Here is a 17097-nt window from a genome sequence, read left to right as displayed (position 1 = left end):
TTATACAGCACCATATCTGAAATATAAAGAGTTTTTTCCAAAACAAACCTATTCATTCTCAACAGAGAATGTTTAAAAGTGCCAAATTCAGAATGTTTCAAAGTCTGAATAGCAAACTGGAGGCACTTGACTCTGATAACATTATGTTTGTTGATTTTTTTTTAAAGCCTAGTAAGGACTAGTGGTAGAAAACCCAGTGTGCTGGTCAGTGCTGCCAGATCAACCATTATGGTACACTGTGTCAAGAGACTTTTCCATATATTATATAACTTTCTTTCAGCACAAGCCCCAATCACATGATCATTTTAGCCTTAAGTCTAGCACAAAACCCTCTTACTGTACATTCCATTAATGCAGCACACGTATAATGGTCTGAAGTTTATAATTACGGATGTACTAACATTTTTGCCATTGATAACGTACCTCATTAAAATTTTGTAAGAACACATTACTGATAAATCAACGCAGTGCATCTCAGTGTAGCTCAAACATTATAATTGAGAAGGATCTTGGAATAAAATAGCTTGCTTTAAAACAATCAAGTCCATTTTACCAGCATACTGTAAAACTCCTCCCAGGTCAGTCGAACTCTTGCAGGCTTCAGGTCAAAACTGTGGCAGACAGTTTGATACAGTTTCAGAGGGATAGGGATCGTGTGCTCATAGATGCTCATCTTCACTGTCCTCTTTGGCATAGTAATGCATGCTCCTGTACTCTCTCCGACTCATTCTCTTGCTTCCTGGGGTTCTGCGTGGGTAATCCTGAAACAAATCAGGTCAGAATGTTTTAAAACAAAGCCATATTAAGACATTAAAATTGTATTAATGACAGCTGGCTATTGAGTGTATTCATTATGAAATCAACCCAACACCTGATGCGTTTTGACACCCAATTGAGAATTCACAGACCTTCACTCAAATAATCCTACATGGTGTTGTATTAACCTCAATTTTTCAGGATTACTGTGCGCAAACAAAGCCATCTGGCTGCATGTTATTTATCTGGAAAGCTTAACTTAGACCAGAGTTATGTTACTGGGGCAAAGGGAAATTAAAGTTCACATCCTGCATGGGCCCTCCTCAACTGATATTTAACCCATTTAATTCCAATCTTTTCTCAGTTAAGTCAGCACATGTGAAAACTATAAAATATTGTATAATAGGTTTTATATATATAAAAAAGTTACTATCTGGCAATTGTTGGGGAGAGGGAAGTAATAATTTAGACAAATAGAGAGACAGACAGATAGATAGACTTTTTACAACTTTATATTTATTTTCCCATTTTTTCTCCTTTAATATTCACATGTATTGTATTTTGAACATGATTTATATCAGACAGAGCACCTATACATTAAGAATTAGAAATGTGAACACACTTTGTTTTATTATATCAACCGTTTCGTTGTACTACACGCTTCCTTTTACAGAGCTTCTACACAGTCACAGACGTCAAACTCTGGTCACGTGACAATTTTCACCAGCCACGTAAAATTGTTCACATTAAATCAAGACGGTTTTTACTTGACTTTATATTTGTAAAATATGAACTCTTTTAGACCCATCAAACGTAAATGCTGGCCACGGATGTTTGAGGCGAAATTAAATTCAGTTTAAATCCAGCGCTATTTCTCTGCATTTCTGCTGATTCCCAATCATAATAAAACGTTCTGAATCGGTTTAAGGTTAGCTTACCTGAACAACATCCAGGTTCCCAAAAAACTGCTCCACTGGGAAAATGTGATTGCTGTCCTCGTCGAAGAAAATGCTCGGGTCCTCTCGCGTCTGGGGACTGTGAACGGTCTGGTCCATCTTCACCTCTGCAGAGCCGCTTGTCAGACCCGTACACTTGACGGTAGAGTTCTCTTTACCGCGCCGTTCACCCGGAGTCTTTTTCCCGGGCCGAATCTTGACGGTTTGATCAATGTTCGCGCTGGAGTTCTCCTCTACTTCACCGTGAAACGGTCTCTTTGGGAGGCGTTTGGCCTCGCCGCCGTCGCCAGCCATCTGCCGCGCTGCGCTCGCGATAACAGACGCTGATCTCTGCACCAAACCGCGCAGAACTCTCCTCCTCACCGCCCTCTGCGAATAAAAGACCAATAGTAAACGTATGTTAAATGAATACAGTATTAGCCCGGTTTTAGACGTGGTTGAGACATCGTGAGAAAGCTTGTTACATAATATAACGTTAGCGCTTTACTGTAGCCGACAGACGGAAACTGTGGGGAGGAGGAGATGGTTGGGTAGACACTGACACTGACCTTGACTGAACTTTTCACACCGGGCGGGTTTAAAGAGACAGCACCGCACACATGCGGTCTGTGGCTCCCAACGACAGTCTGGAACAAGACAATAGCAAGGACTTCAATAATGCATCCGCCTCGCCGTCACTAACGAAATATAACTAGCGTTTCGTTTGAACGAACATTTGAGTAAACATCTTTTTCGTTCACTTCCATGCACAGATAGTCCTACTTTTTGTTCAGTGATGTATTTTTCTTCTCTCCAGTCTTTAAAGACCAACATCACCATATCACAACGAATAAGCACCTCAATAAACAAGACATTCATGAACGAAATAAATAAACGAATCATCTTGTTCGTGACCAAACTGAATGAACTGGGACAAAACTGAATGAATCAGTGAATCAGTCCAGTTCGTATCAGGGAGAGAAAGGCAAAGGGACATGTACAAAAAAGGATGACCATGCAGTTAAAACGACCTTAGTGAAACAATTTATGACTCTCACCATAACACAAAAAGAACAACACGCACCGGTCGACGTCTACTTGCAACGATGGGTCACTGTATTAATTCCTTAAACGGATCTTTCTACTGAACTGATTCAAAAGATTCGACTCATTGGTGACTCAAAAACTAGTGGTGGGAATGTCTCGCGGATAAATTTGCTTTTAACAAAAAAAGCCACCCATAAAAAACAACTTGATTATCATACTTAAATTCAAAGCGCGTGCTCCACCTTAGTCTGCGCGCCAAAACTGTGAACGTTATTTTAGTAAATTACATTTCACACTAAAAGCTGATTGTAAACTGCACAAGTCGAAACTGCATAGACTCGAAACTGATTGTACACGTTCTTACTACAGAAAAGAACTGCTTAAAAGCAAAAGTTCTGAATTATGTTATCTTACCTGCTTTGCCCTCATTGAAAGTTTAAGCGTCCAAAACTGATGTGGACTGGAGTCCTGCGAGTGTTTATCTCCGGTGACCGCTGAAGCCCCGCCCAATTCCGATAATCTACACTACACAGAATCACGAGATGGGTGTTGAAAATTGTATTACAGGCTTTTCTGAGGCTGCGGCTAATATCCATCAATTAGTAGCTGCGTAGTCTGTTTGTACAGAATACTGCAGTTTAGTTTGCCGTTATAGACCTAGTGAAAGCGATTAAAAGTAGGCTACATGGGATGGCAATTGGCAAGTTAAATCATCGTAGAAATTTGTCGAATGAGTCATACACTGTATTGTGATTGTGACTTAATATGACGTGAATATAATATTAGGACCAGCCTCTACTGATGACACATCCGTTAGAGAATTATTGCGCAGTTTGTATTACAATATTTGACACTGTAGTGTAGCTATTAGGCCTTGTGACAGTCATTAAATAATTTCCTCAAAGGTTGTCATTCTGAAAATTGTTTAATATGCCTACTGCCTGACATCATCATAGTGGACATCACTATTGACAAGCTTCAACATTTAGGCCTAACTGATCTCACATGGAGAATTCACTGGCAAATGAGAACGTTAAGCATATGCCTATATATATATATCCTATATAGGCTATATATGCCTATTCGAAAGAAAAAAGGAGTGGTAACATTTTGTAGGTAGCCTAATATCAACCCCTGCCCTGAGTTTTATAGCAACAATAAATACTGCATGCCGTGTGTGTATTTGTTTTATATTAACAGGCTTCAAAATCTTTAAGCTATATGTGGCTGCATGGAACCCTGCTGAAAAGTTCATTCATCCATCATAAAAGTAATCCATACAGCTCCAGGGGATTAATAAAGGCCTTCAGGAAGCAAAGCAATGGGTTTTTGTAAGAAAAATATCTATATTTAAAACTTTAAAAACTAAAATAACTAGCTTTCGGCAGATGCAAGTTGACTTACGCCTAAAGAGTAACCCCTGATGCAATGTAGGATAGCTTTGACGCCTCTCAACAAATTCCGTTCAAACAAATAGGGCTAGAAAACAAACTTAAAATCCTCTGACATTTCTCTTAAAAATTCTCGTTTTATACTTCTAATTCGTGACTGGTGTTTTGTTTTGCTCTATCCTCTGAGTCTGCGCTTCAGCGTTCGTCAATACATCATGCGTCAAGTCAGGGGTTGCTCTTTCTTGTAAATTGATGCGTACGCCCATCTGTCGGAATTAGTTTATAAAGTTTTACATTTATATTTTTCTTACACAAACGCACCACTTCAGAAGGCCTTTATTAACCCTTAGAGCCGTGGTCCGTGTGAATAATTTTATGATGGATGGATGCACTTTTTTGGGCTTCAAAATCTCGTCCTCCACTCACTGTCATTATAAAGCTTGGAAGAGCCAGGGATTTTTTAATATATCTCCGATTGTATTGATCTGAAAGAAGGAAGTCATATACACCTATAATGGCTTGAGGGTGAGTAAATCATGGGGCAATTTAATTTTTTTGGTGAACTATCCCTTTAAGCTGAATGGGGCTTATTGGAGCAGTAGCAAGCATTTTAGGACACAGATTAAATACTAAATTGTATCACTTTTAATTGAAGAAAAAAATTGCTCTTAAGACATGTTTGTGGATTTTATAATTCCGAAATAATATATAACTAACTAATGTAAATACACTTAAATCTGGTAAGGCTATCAATTTATTTCAAATGCTGACAAAAATACCTTGGCTCTATCGCTTTGAACCACACGGGGGAGCTAAATACTAAAATAATTTCAGTAAGTTTAGTGCTAACAAACTGCTTGGTAAGATAACTTCAAGCATCTTCCAATGTGCTTGTGGGATGGATGTGAAAACGGGGTCAAAAACCTTTAAAAAAACAAGTTACTTTAACTCCAATATTTACATAGACTGAATACGTAAATAGTCCACGCTCGAATTCTTCGTCGGGACTCTCATTTTCTACGCTTGCACAGCTGTCGTGTGTAACCAGAGAGCCTGTAGTAGCAGGTAGGTGTCGTGACTCGTGAAGGTGGAGGAGAGGAGGGCAGACGGATTGTTTTACAGGATGACTGCCTCCCATTTTCAGCAGTTCAACGATGGAACTTGAAAAGAGAAGGACCTGTTACGACAATATATGAAGGGGACAACAGACAAAAACAGTCTGACAGGAGAGAAGTGGAGCTGACAGCCTTTCCAGCTTAATCAAAATGCCTTTTTATGGACTATTCGCTGATTTTTTAATATTTTTATAACACTTTTTTAACACAAATTCACTGAAATTGATTACCGGTGACATGATCTTATCATGACGAATCCGCTGGTCACCCGAATAGACTGTTCTCCGAGGAGCGCGTGCGTAATGGAATTCTTTTGTAGAAAGAAAAAGAATTTTAGAGCTGCGGTGAGCCTTACTTTGATTTTTGCCACTTTACTGATGCTTCAGAAATTAATAACAGTGGACCCGAATATTAAAGATGTCAACGTGAAAAACAAATGGTGTGGACCCAAATGTTCGTCATTCAAAAGAAAAAGCATAAAGGCCGTTGGAAATGCATCTCAATCACGCGGGAATGACTTGGCGCAGGTGGGAAAACCCATGCCAAAACAATGGGACGTGGCTAGAATCAAATGTAGTGAAAATTCCACGATAAAGACTCAAGCCTGGTTTCGTCGTTTGAACCCAAGGTTCCGCGAATTTGTCCTACACAGACATTGCAGATACTTCCCAATGTTGCTGAATCACCCCGAGAAGTGTAGCGGTGACGTGGATGTTCTTGTCGTGGTCAAATCGGTTATTGAAGAACATGACCGACGAGAGGCCGTGCGACAGACCTGGGGAAAGGAGCAAGAAATCCAGGGCTTGAAAATTAAAACGCTGTTTCTTTTAGGAACTCCGGCCACTGGCAAAGACGGGCGAAATTTACAAGCCCTGGTCCAATATGAAGACCGAACTTACGGGGACATCTTGCAGTGGGACTTCATGGACACCTTCTTCAATCTCACTTTAAAGGAGGTGAACTTTCTGAGGTGGTTCAACATCTACTGCAGTGGGGTTCCCTTCATCTTCAAAGGGGACGATGATGTGTTTGTCCACACCAAGAACCTCGTGGAACTAATTGGCTTTAGGGTGGAGGAGAACAGGGTGGAAAACCTCATTGTAGGGGATACTATTTTTGAAGCTAAACCGATCAGAAACCACCAGAGTAAATATTTCATTCCCAAAGAGTTGTATGATACGCGCTATCCACCTTATTTGGGTGGGGGAGGATTTCTAATGTCCTCTCAGGTGGCTCGCAGGCTCTTCGTGGTTTCGGAGAGCGTGGAGCTTTACCCCATTGATGATGTGTTTTTGGGCATGTGCCTTCAGAAGCTGCAGATCGTGCCCGAGCTGCATCTGGGCTTCAGGACATTCGGGATCATAAAGCGCAAAGTGACGCCGCTGAACCGGGAGCCGTGCTTTTTCCGCAACCTCATCGTGGTGCACAAACTCGTCCCGCAGGAGCTGATGCGCATGTGGAATCTTGTACAAAACGAGTACTTGATCTGCGCCAGACACGTCGTAATAGACTAGCTATTTACAAAGACAGAAAGTAGATAATCTTTCAAATGACGCGTGTTTGCAGATCTAACCTTTCTTTTTGTAAGTTTTCTAAGCGACGATGACGACTACTTGTGTTATCAATTGTCAAATGTAATAAATCACAAGTTATTATCGTCTTCCAATTCACCATCTTGTCACAGGGATCAAATATTGTTCTAAAAAAACTGGGGCTAGTTGTCACACTTGAATGTTGCTCAGGGTAGATTTATTTTTCTAAGTAAATTTTAAATACATACCATATGGCTACACAATTTGTATGTCAATTGTGAAGTTCACCAGAAACCTTACAAAGAATGGAGTGTAGATTTTAAGCACCATATAGGCCTAAGTATGATTAATTAAAGTGTTTTTATGTGTGAAGTCAAACCTTGAGCGTTGTGTGAGGAACAGACTGAAATTTAAGTCAGTGTTCACTCCTATTGTGCTTTTGCCAAAAATCTTAGGCTTCATTCAACGTAATTTAATTGCAATGCTCTCTATGGTAGTCCATCAAAAATTGATCTGCAATGCATCATTGGGTAAATAATACCCCATGGCCATGACACTCAATCAACACCATCGACCTAACATTTGCCATATTGTGTTTTGGTGTTTGTGTGGCAATCAAATAACTTTTACAAAGCTAAATATGTGGAGAATTTTTTTTAGATAAAAAAAAAAAAGATTGTGAAAACTTTATTCAAATACATTTATTAAAACGGCTTCAAACAAATAAAGCTACAAAGCCGACATTAGCTTCCGTTAATATCAATGCACAAAGAGCTGAGGGGCGTATAATTAATGTGTTGTTGTGACAATTCAAATTACAATAAAGAATTTTTATATGGTAACAATATTACACTTAAAATTAGCAGTATAAGTCTTCAAACTCTTGTTGCACATCTAAGTGCAGACAGTCTGTACAGACAATATTAAAGCTATGCAGGGAAAGTGGCCAGACTAATGACCGGTAAATTCGCAATCATGTCCTTAAGAACTCACAATACACATTAGTTCATCATTTGCTGACTGGAACCAGTTTACTATGAGACAAAAACTGCTGTGCTTCTTAATTCTGGTACTAAGACTAAAATAAATCTAAATTAAAGTAAACGCAAAAATATCCTATGATAGTCCAACATTATAATCTATATTATCTATATATAATATAAATTTCAGACTTATGATTGCAAAATGAATACTATTTGGGTATGCATCCGCTATCTGTGCAACAAATAGAGTTATCACTTTTAGAAAACTTTCTCTACTCCGAAAAAATTGCTTAGTTTGACTTATTTAAATCAATAAATAGTTGATATTTAAATATTAGACATCTCAGTAATCCCTCTATACATGAGTGAAACATGTCTGTAGGAGTTGATGTATGTCAGTTATATAATGCATGTCTGAGAAGTGAAGGTAGGAGCTACAGACACTGCATTATGTCAGACATGACCATCAGAAAACATTCTTAAAAAGAACTTTTGGGGTTGTACATTTGCAAAAAAATTCCATCCCTGAAGTCCCTTGACTATAGGTAAACTCAGACTGCATACTTGTGTTCAGTCTTCACTTTTAAAAGTGACATTATGGCTTATTTTCAGGCACAGAATCAGCCTATTCCACTTGGACAGTCTTTCATTTTGTTCCATATCTTCAGTCTCGATGATTTTATAAGCATGACAGGACCGAATAATTCACTTTTTAACACAATAAATACAACAGAATAGTTCGATACAGATCATACCCTGGGATTTACACACAGCAGACAAAACAATTTGCACAACAAACGAGGCCAAGAACGAGGCCTAATACTGAAGCAAATGCAAAGACCAAACGTATCATCATCATCACTCTTGGCTCTTTAGTCTCATGTATTGGCACAATCTATGTTCCATGTCATGATTCTCTGAACAGCATCAAAGCAGATATGAGAATTGAATTAGCCTCTGCCTTTTCAAGAGAAACATTTTTGTTTGTTTTCAAGGCAAGTGCCGCAGAGAATGTAAGCGCATTATCCGAATCCAATACAATGAGAATCTGTCCAAAGTCCAAATCTCGTGGACAGAAACCAAATTATTTTTTTCAAAGGCTATTTGGCCGGGGTGCTAGTAATGCTTTAAAAAACCATTAAATATCAAGGTGCTACAATCACAAAATATTCACATAAAACACACACACACACACACACACACACTAAACAAACAAGTATAAAACAATATACAAGAATAAAATTCTCAAATAGACCACACAAAATCCAGGTGAGCAACCTGGAAAGGTAAACGGAGCAGAACACAAACTGCATACCAGCTCATTAACCTGTTTCTGCTCAATTTGTTTACAAGCCATCAACGCATATTTCAGATTTTGTACATTCAGTTGTGGGTAAATTGTATAGGAGGTGTTACTGATATAACGTGTGCTCAGAAAAATGATGCTGATTGTTATTTGTGTCTTATAGGAATATTCCTAAATCGGTACAGCAATAAGAGTGCAATAATGCATTATTTGAATCCTGATATGAAGTAGATTTGAGTGTTACATTACATTAGATTCCATCCAGCAACACTACTAGAGTTAGGATGCAATCTTTGCGTCACGTCTGTTGTAGTCGGAGGGTAGAGGCCTTGCCTGGAGGGTTTCTGATGTGTCTGTTGTTTCTGGAAGCAGGAGCGGGGATGCGACTACCTCGTGCCAGCCCTTGAACCTTGGACTCAGAAATGACCATTGCTGTCCTAGCTACACCTGTGCTGACCGTCTTTCCTGAGGGCAAAGAGTAAGAGAAATACAAACACCAGAGTACATTAGTTGTTGAGGAACATTGTGGGATGCTGCATAGAGTTTAGCCAAAGTAACACCATATTTAATTTGACGAGAACAAAATAATAAAATGCTGAACAGTCCAGTGCACGTGGTAAGATTGGGGCATTGTGGAGGCCACGTGGGGCAGTTTGGATCTATATGTGATTTATGAAGCGATGTGGGGCAGTAGGGGCTTGTATGGGACAGTGTGGTGTTGTTAAGGTCTCATTGAGGCTAAAGGAGATGAATGATCACCTTGTGCGTGTGAGAGAGTGCTCTGCTGTACCGCTCTCCTCCGTGAGTTCTGTTTACAACCCTCCGGTCCCATGAGGTGAGATTTCCAGGCCTGCACACACAAGACATGCACTGTTACATTGCTGTATGAGGAGCATGTCTGCATGTGTGTGAGAGAGAGCGAGACACTGTAAATCTCACTTTAATCATCATGGGTGCTTGTGTAAATAATCTGTACCTATGGTGTTGGTTTCAGACCTGATTTCATACCAGTGTTCTTATATTCCCAAACCTTAGATATTCCCTCTCTCTCTCTCTTCCTCTCTCATACCCTTTCTCAATAATCGATGGCAAAGTCAAACTTTTTTTTGCACTTTAACTCAAAATATGACCTTGGTATGAATAATTTTGGGCTTTTTGCAAAGTGTTAATTATATTTTACATAATAAGAGTGAATATACAAATTCATGTTATTTTTTTATTTACTACTGTCCTGAATAAGATATTTTACATAAAAGACATGTAGTTTACATGTAGTCCACAAATTTCTTTTATAAAAATGACATCGTTCAAAAGTTTGCATACGCTTGATTCTTAAAACTTTGTTGTCACCCGGATGATCCATGACTGTTTTTTTTTGTTTTGTTTTGTGATGGTTGTTCTTGAGTCACTTGTTTGTCATAAACAGTTAAACAGCCCAATGTTCTTCAGAAAAATCCTCCAGGTCCTGCAAATTCTTTAGTTTTCCAGCATCTTTTGCATATTTAAACCTTTTGCGTATGATTTGGAAATATTTTGTATCTTTTGTACACCGAGGACAATTGAGAGACTCAAACATAACTATTACAAAAGGTGCAAACATTCACTGATGCTCAAGAAGGAAACACGATGCTTTAAATGTTGTACAAATGATGTACACATCTTCCTGTTCAAATCTTTATATATTGTGATGTTCTGCTATTTCTGTCATTTCAGATTGAATGAAAATACTTGACCATAGGATGATGTGTTTTTCTAGCCATTGTAAAAGAGTTAGTAATGCACAAAAGAGCTCTTATAAATCAAGGACAACTAATGTATTCCCAGCACCAGTGTTAACTAAAACTATTAAAAATGATTTTCATTAACTGAAATTAAATTGCAATACAATAAAAGATTATGGTTTTATGGTTCTTGGTTTTATTAATTCCAGTGACTTTTCAGGCCTGAAAATGACTACACATTTTAAATTAAATACATATATGATTTGCATGATATTTTCAGATTTTGCATGACTGTAAGAACCCTGTGTTTAAATACTCTTATAAAGTAATAAGAGTGTTATTTAGATTTAACAAAAAATGACAGCTGATTGTGTTTGTGTGTGATCTCACCTCCTCCCCCGAGGCGAAGTTTTCATGGCAGAGAGGACAGTGATTACAATTTTCTCCAGAAGCTGGTGCTGACAAAAAGACAAAAGAATAAATCCATGACCAGGAACAAAAACTGTTCTTACTTTTCCCCAAAACAGCACAAAAAAAAAAGCAGGCTGTCAAAAAAATCTTAAATCTTAAATATTTCACTTGAGTGGAAAGCATTTTTTCTTAAAAAATCCTTGACGTGCCATGTAAAATATTTCTCTCGCCAAGCTGCCAAAAAGAAAATATGAGGGTTAAAAAGCATGTTTGTGTTCGACAAGAGAGGAGAAGCATCTAGTATTTAATGTGGCGACTGACTCAATAAGCTGGACTGTTTATCACAATATGCAAGGAAAACAACAAATTGTTTTATAAAAACACTCCATTCCATGGCCAGTAAGAAATATTTACGGGCATTACATCAATTCACCTGCCCAATGTTAGTTTTGGACCCTGGAGACACATTTGTAAAAGAACTGAGTGTGGTTTCTTGATGAGCATGAAGTAAAAACAATGTGCATCCACACAAAGGACTCACGATTGCATGCAGTGCTCTGAGCGTGCTCAGTTAGCTTATCTCGGGGAAGGGCTTCGCAGCAGAGAGGACACTGGGTGAAATCTGCTCTCCGCTCACACTCTGTCAGCAAGTGCTCTGTCAGGCTCGCAATCTCCACTACCTAACAAACACACAAACATACTACATTAACACACTCTGGACAGTGAGAAGTAGTTCAACCAATAAGAAATGATTGTGTGTGTGTGTGTGTGTGTGTACCTGTCTGCACTGAAGGCAGCGCTGCAGCATCGGGCAGTGTTTCCAGTAGTGCAGGTCGAGCCCGTCCTCAGTGAATGACGCATCTCTCTCCCCACAGAAAATACACAGACTACACACAAAACAGCACCAGCATCAACTCTGATCTGATCTTTCATTTCTCACTCGCCATGCTATTAAGACTCTTTCCCAGCAGTATAAAGACAGACTGATTAAATGAGAGCCCATTAGCACTGCACATTATGCTATCATTTTCCAGATGTCTTGGTGAGATTATAATTGTACATTTATAATAACTATAAAAGACAAAGACTTGACATTTGCAAAGCGCTACTAAACCAGAGACTCTGTGTAAATGGATATTCCACTGACTGGGAGAATTAGACTGCTCAGTTGAGAATCAACAAAGAAGTGACAAGAGGTGCTCACTTGTCTAAGTAGTTAGCTGCAGATGATTGGCTGTCTTTCGCATCAGCAGGGACAGACTGGTTTACCTTCTTAACAACTGCTGAAACATAGAGGAACATATTTAACCCTCACATTCAGTTCAGGGCTGCGTTTCTTAAAAGCATCGTAGGCCTAAGTAGATCGTAGAACCACTGCCAACAATGGTCTCTACGATCAACTCAGCTCACAGTGCTTTTGAGAAACGCAGCCCAGATTGACTTCACCGTTCGAGGATTGCAGTGATGACGTGTTAGTTTAGTATTATTTATATACACTTATAGTATTTAATAATATTTTACTAAATATTAGCTTTTATTCTTATTATTTTAAGTAATTTTGAGTAATTTTGTTATGAGTATTATTTATTTTAGTACTTCAACTTTTATTTCAGTTAGTTGCCAAAGCTAGCTGCCAACATTTCTACGGTTAAGTTTAAGGTTTTATTTATTTCTTTTATTTCAGCTTTATTTTAATTAACACATTTTTAATAGTTTTAGTTATAAATGTACAATAACATGTAAAAAATAATTAGTGATTCAGCAATATCAGTGTTGAAGTTTCTGTGCTCCTCAATGTTTCTGTTTGTGCGCAGCGCAATCTCTGAGTGCGTGTGTGTGTGTGTGTTTCAATGATAACAGCGCGAGTGATGTATGTGTGTGTGTGCTTCAATGAAAACAGCGAGGTAATATAGAACGGGGATAAAACTGACTTGGAACTACCTGTGCATTAAACGGTTTTGTTGCACACCTTCCAGTCATTCAGAATTGAGCATTCAGACAGACTATAAGTAAGAATGATGGTCTGATCCTCACTCTTTAACGTAGCGACACATTCCTGCTGCTAAGCCTCAAAACAAAAACATTAAGAAAAAAATCAAGATGGATGGTGGGAAGACTAGCTTGTGCATGATTTGCAGTGTTTGCTGCAATTAAATAGATGTTATTAATTGATCTTTACTACAACACATCACAAAGACAGTTACATCATGCACTCAGCAGCATGCACACACATCAGTTTACACACACCTGATTTGGCTGCCTTCTCAGTTTTTTTCTCAGGTGATTTGGAATTTTCCTTTCCTTTCTCCTAAAACACAGATTCACATCTTTAATGCACTTATGGATTTATCTTTTTGTACATCTGATGGCCAAATGGGCTCATTGCACTCTTCAGCCAATGAGCCCAAGGTGCACAAGCAAACCAGCTAAAGAACTTCCAGATACGGAAATGTTAAAGGTGAAGTATGTAGTTTCTGCAACACTAGGCGAAATTACAAAAATAAACCATATTTTAAAACAACCTTGCAAATGCGCCTTTCGCGCGTTGTGCCTCCCCCAACTCAAATATCACAAATACAGCTCTTAAAGGTGCTTGTGAAGGCATGTCTCAACAGGTAAAAATGGGGTACTTTTAATAAAAGGTTAAATATTAGGAATACTTTTAACTGTGTTGCTATGTTTCATGAGTGAGCAATTGAGTAGGCTAACACTGTCTAGAGCGAACACAAGCGTCTTGCTTGATAATAAACCCATACAACGTATCTGCACCAGGTGCAAGTAAACATTATAAAATGGTACATTTTGTCTTTCTGAACGAGCGCATGATGATGCTCTATGCCGGTACTGAAGCGTCCACTGTACCCTGTAGCATCATAATGATGACCCATTCGCTTTAAGTGTGGATATCTGCAGGTCAGAGTAATAGGCATGGCGATCGGTAGAGGTGTGCCGAAAGGTCTTTAAAACTAGTCGCGAAAGCAGCTGTTGGGTTTGGGGTAGGGTTAGGGGTTAGTTTCTGTTGTAGCATTGTGTATCTTTCAGCATGCCCCTACCTTTCGGCACACCTTCTACAACCTGCAGCTATTCCTGTCTCATTCGCTTTGACGTGTTATTGACGTGTTTAATCTAAAATGCAATGAATTTTGGCTTGCACTTCTGTAACCGAAGCTGTCTTTTCCCATCTAATGCGTACTAAGCAATGATCCCACACCAGCTAAACACCCCGTGGCTTCGCCTGCTAGAGTAGCCACAGCCAAAATGTCACTATATATTGAGCTGGACAGAGACTAACAGATCTGAGCAGATCGCTCTCAATGTTTTGATGGTGCCTGGAGGGCTCTACGCTTAGACATTTGGGGGCGATAAACCCATGAATGGAATACTAATAGTGGTCAATGAACAATAAACTGGGTTAAGAGAATGTATTCTCACATTTGGAAAAAATCTTGCATACTTCACCTTTAATGCCAGGTATAAAAAAGGCCATTTTGTGTGAGAGCATTAAAAACAAAACAGAAGAGATAGATTAGGCCACCTTTGACTACTATACCTACACTGATCTCCTTCAGCACTGCAAGCTGCTCCTGTAAACTCCTGATTTCCTCTTTCTCTCTCTCACCATCTTCCAGTTCGGACACTTTTTTTGTCTTCTGAAGTAAAGACAGAGAGAGACTATTCAAACCGAATGCAGTATCCCCACGTACAAACATTCTAAGCTTTGAAATGATGAAACTCAAGGCTAATAATGCTCTCCAGACCAGTTTTACCTGCATATTTTTGTTGTTTCCGTCTAACTTGGTAAACGAGTCGAAAAGGTTCTTGTAGAGGACGTTTTTACGTGTGCTGGTGTCATCAGGTGGAAGATAATTCAAAACCGCTTTACCGTGACGACGGTACATATCCTGGACAACTCTCACAGAGAGTTCACGCACTGAGGCAGCGCTGTGCTCTAATCCACCTGACAGAAACTAACACAACATACATCACACACAAATATATTTAATGAATAATTCATTTAAGTATAAGAAAGTAATTGTAGAATAGATACACTACCTTTGAAAAGTTTGGGGCCAGTAAGAATGTTTGTTTGTTTGAAAGAAAGAAATTAATAACTTTATTCAGCAAGAATGTGTAAAATTGATCATTAAAAGACTTTTTACATTGTTACACAAAAATCTCTTTCAAATAAATGCAGTTCTTTTGAACTTTATATTCAAAGAATCCTAAAATATATATATTAAAGTTTTCAAAAAACTATTAATATTATATTATGTTTTCAACTTTGATAATACTATGATTTTTTTTTTTTTCCTTGGAATGATATCTGAAGGATCATTTATAAATGCTGCATTGCCATCACAGGAATAAATATTATAAAAATAGAAAACTTTTATATTTAATGGTAATATTTCTTATGTTACTGTTTTTACTGTATTTTTTAATAAAATAAATGTACCGGTAGCTTTGGATAGCATAAAAGACTTCTTTTTTTTTATCGTACCTACCCTAAACTTTTGAACGGTAGCGTATGACTAGTGTATGACAACAAGAACAAATCAACCAATGTTTAAAATACTGAAAAAAATAAACATACAATATTCCCTAGATATGTTTTACAATGTGTGAAGCAAAGACTGTATATGAACTCCAGTTATTATATTAAAAATATTTGTCTCTCACTTTTCTCTCTCCCCTTTTCCATACACAGATCCCATTCATGTGCTCCCAGGCTCTGGATCTCTCATTTTAATTAAAGGAAACTCAATCGCCTCTCTGCTGTGCCCTGAAGCCCATCTCATCTCCCAGGAAACCAGCAGGCAGAAGGCATTTAGCAGCCATCCCTGCGTGTAACCTACAGCAACCCATTTTGTGGGAGATCACCAATGAAAAGGGCCATACTAACAGACAGATCCAATAAATATTTAAAAGACATTTGGGAGCTGATTCATTGTTGGTTTTTGAAATAGTATGAAATAGTTTACAAAAAAAGTCATATTTTACTCCTCTTTAGGTTGTTCCAAACCTGTATGACTTGTCTATAGAAAATATAACCTGCTTTTTTCCTATACAACAAAAGCATACACAGTGACCAGCATCTGTCCAGCTCCAAAAAGTTTTTTTTTAAATCCATAAGAGGTCCATACAAGTCTTTTGAAGTTATATAACTGCTTTTATATATATATAAAAAAAAGTCATACAGGTTTGAAACAACATGAAGGCAAATAAATTATGAGAATTCTGTTTTTTAGGTTAACTACCCCTTTAATATATCCAGTCCATAAATTATTTTATAGGGAATAGGGATGCAACAATATTAAAATTCTGGCCGATATAAATAAGCTGATAATTATTATCATGTTATGGCAGGTAACAATAAATGGCCCATGTTAAAATTTGACACTATTTTTGTCTTAATAAAAAGAACCCCAAAAAAACAATATCATAATATATGTGATATATATATTTATATATATAACTTTTGCCAATAAATTATATGATATAACCCTTACCCTCCTAACTTTTTACCATGTGGAGGAAAATGAGACTTTAGGCCACCTGGGCACATTTCCAAGCCAACACAAAATCAGTAGCCGTTGTTTTAATACAACAAAGCCCAACTGAAACACAGACAGAAACCTCACAGTGCACACTGCAGATCCTTGTGAAATTTCACAGTCTCTATTGCAGTAGTGCCACAAGTTTGCACTGCAAATATACTTTAGGCTGCACAAATCCCAAAATAAAAACAATTTAAAAGAGAATACTCTCTCTGTAACTGAGACCCTGAAGGAAATAAGGAAGTACAAAATGTAACAGATAAACAGCTTTGCAATTCTAACTGCTGGGACAGAGAGAGAATGAGAAAGTGCTTGGAAAAATCTCATAAACTATGCCATGGA

The 17097-nt window shown here is 38.1% G+C and overlaps 3 protein-coding genes across 6 annotated transcripts in view; 1 reads left to right on the top strand and 2 right to left on the bottom strand.

Annotated features, from left to right (window-relative positions):
* Positions 1-48: 48 nt before the first annotated feature.
* cunh1orf174 (chromosome unknown C1orf174 homolog) lies at positions 49-3260 on the bottom strand. Of its 2 annotated transcripts, XM_056261119.1 has the most exons (4): positions 3153-3260; positions 2261-2338; positions 1695-2081; positions 49-761 (listed from the first exon to the last, which is right to left on the bottom strand). In XM_056261119.1, the coding sequence occupies exons 1-4, from the start codon at positions 3165-3167 to the stop codon at positions 660-662; spliced, it is 582 nt and encodes a 193-aa protein (XP_056117094.1). In that variant the 5' UTR covers positions 3168-3260; the 3' UTR covers positions 49-659. The 2 variants fall into 2 exon arrangements, with proteins under 2 accessions (XP_056117094.1, XP_056117095.1); XM_056261120.1 differs by lacking the exon at positions 2261-2338 and having other exon boundaries at positions 3153-3182.
* Positions 3261-5124: 1864 nt separating this feature from the next.
* b3gnt7l (UDP-GlcNAc:betaGal beta-1,3-N-acetylglucosaminyltransferase 7, like) lies at positions 5125-6914 on the top strand. Its single transcript, XM_056261114.1, has one exon. It carries the CDS (start codon positions 5493-5495, stop codon positions 6756-6758), a length of 1266 nt encoding a protein of 421 aa, XP_056117089.1. The 5' UTR covers positions 5125-5492; the 3' UTR covers positions 6759-6914.
* Positions 6915-8620: 1706 nt separating this feature from the next.
* Positions 8621-17097, bottom strand: part of cep104 (centrosomal protein 104) — a 32010-nt gene continuing 23533 nt past the window's right edge. Inside the window, exons 14-22 of one of the 3 annotated variants that reach the window (XM_056261095.1) lie at positions 14965-15165; positions 14752-14847; positions 13445-13505; positions 12402-12480; positions 11976-12084; positions 11739-11877; positions 11177-11244; positions 9825-9915; positions 8621-9530 (exon numbers count right to left, since the gene is read on the bottom strand). In XM_056261095.1, coding sequence (XP_056117070.1) covers positions 9364-9530; positions 9825-9915; positions 11177-11244; positions 11739-11877; positions 11976-12084; positions 12402-12480; positions 13445-13505; positions 14752-14847; positions 14965-15165 — 1011 coding nt within the window. In that variant the 3' untranslated portion in view covers positions 8621-9363. The remainder of the gene's footprint in view (positions 9531-9824; positions 9916-11176; positions 11245-11738; positions 11878-11975; positions 12085-12401; positions 12481-13444; positions 13506-14751; positions 14848-14964; positions 15166-17097) is intronic. The other 2 variants (XM_056261097.1, XM_056261096.1) reach the window with 2 other exon arrangements.

The sequence above is a fragment of the Rhinichthys klamathensis genome, unplaced genomic scaffold (assembly GCF_029890125.1).
Source record: "Rhinichthys klamathensis goyatoka isolate OS25496 unplaced genomic scaffold, OSU_Roscu_1.1 h1tg000180l_1, whole genome shotgun sequence".
Taxonomy (NCBI): domain Eukaryota; kingdom Metazoa; phylum Chordata; class Actinopteri; order Cypriniformes; family Leuciscidae; genus Rhinichthys; species Rhinichthys klamathensis.
Note: the sequence above shows the minus strand (reverse complement) of the source record. Positions and strands in the feature narration are given on the sequence as shown.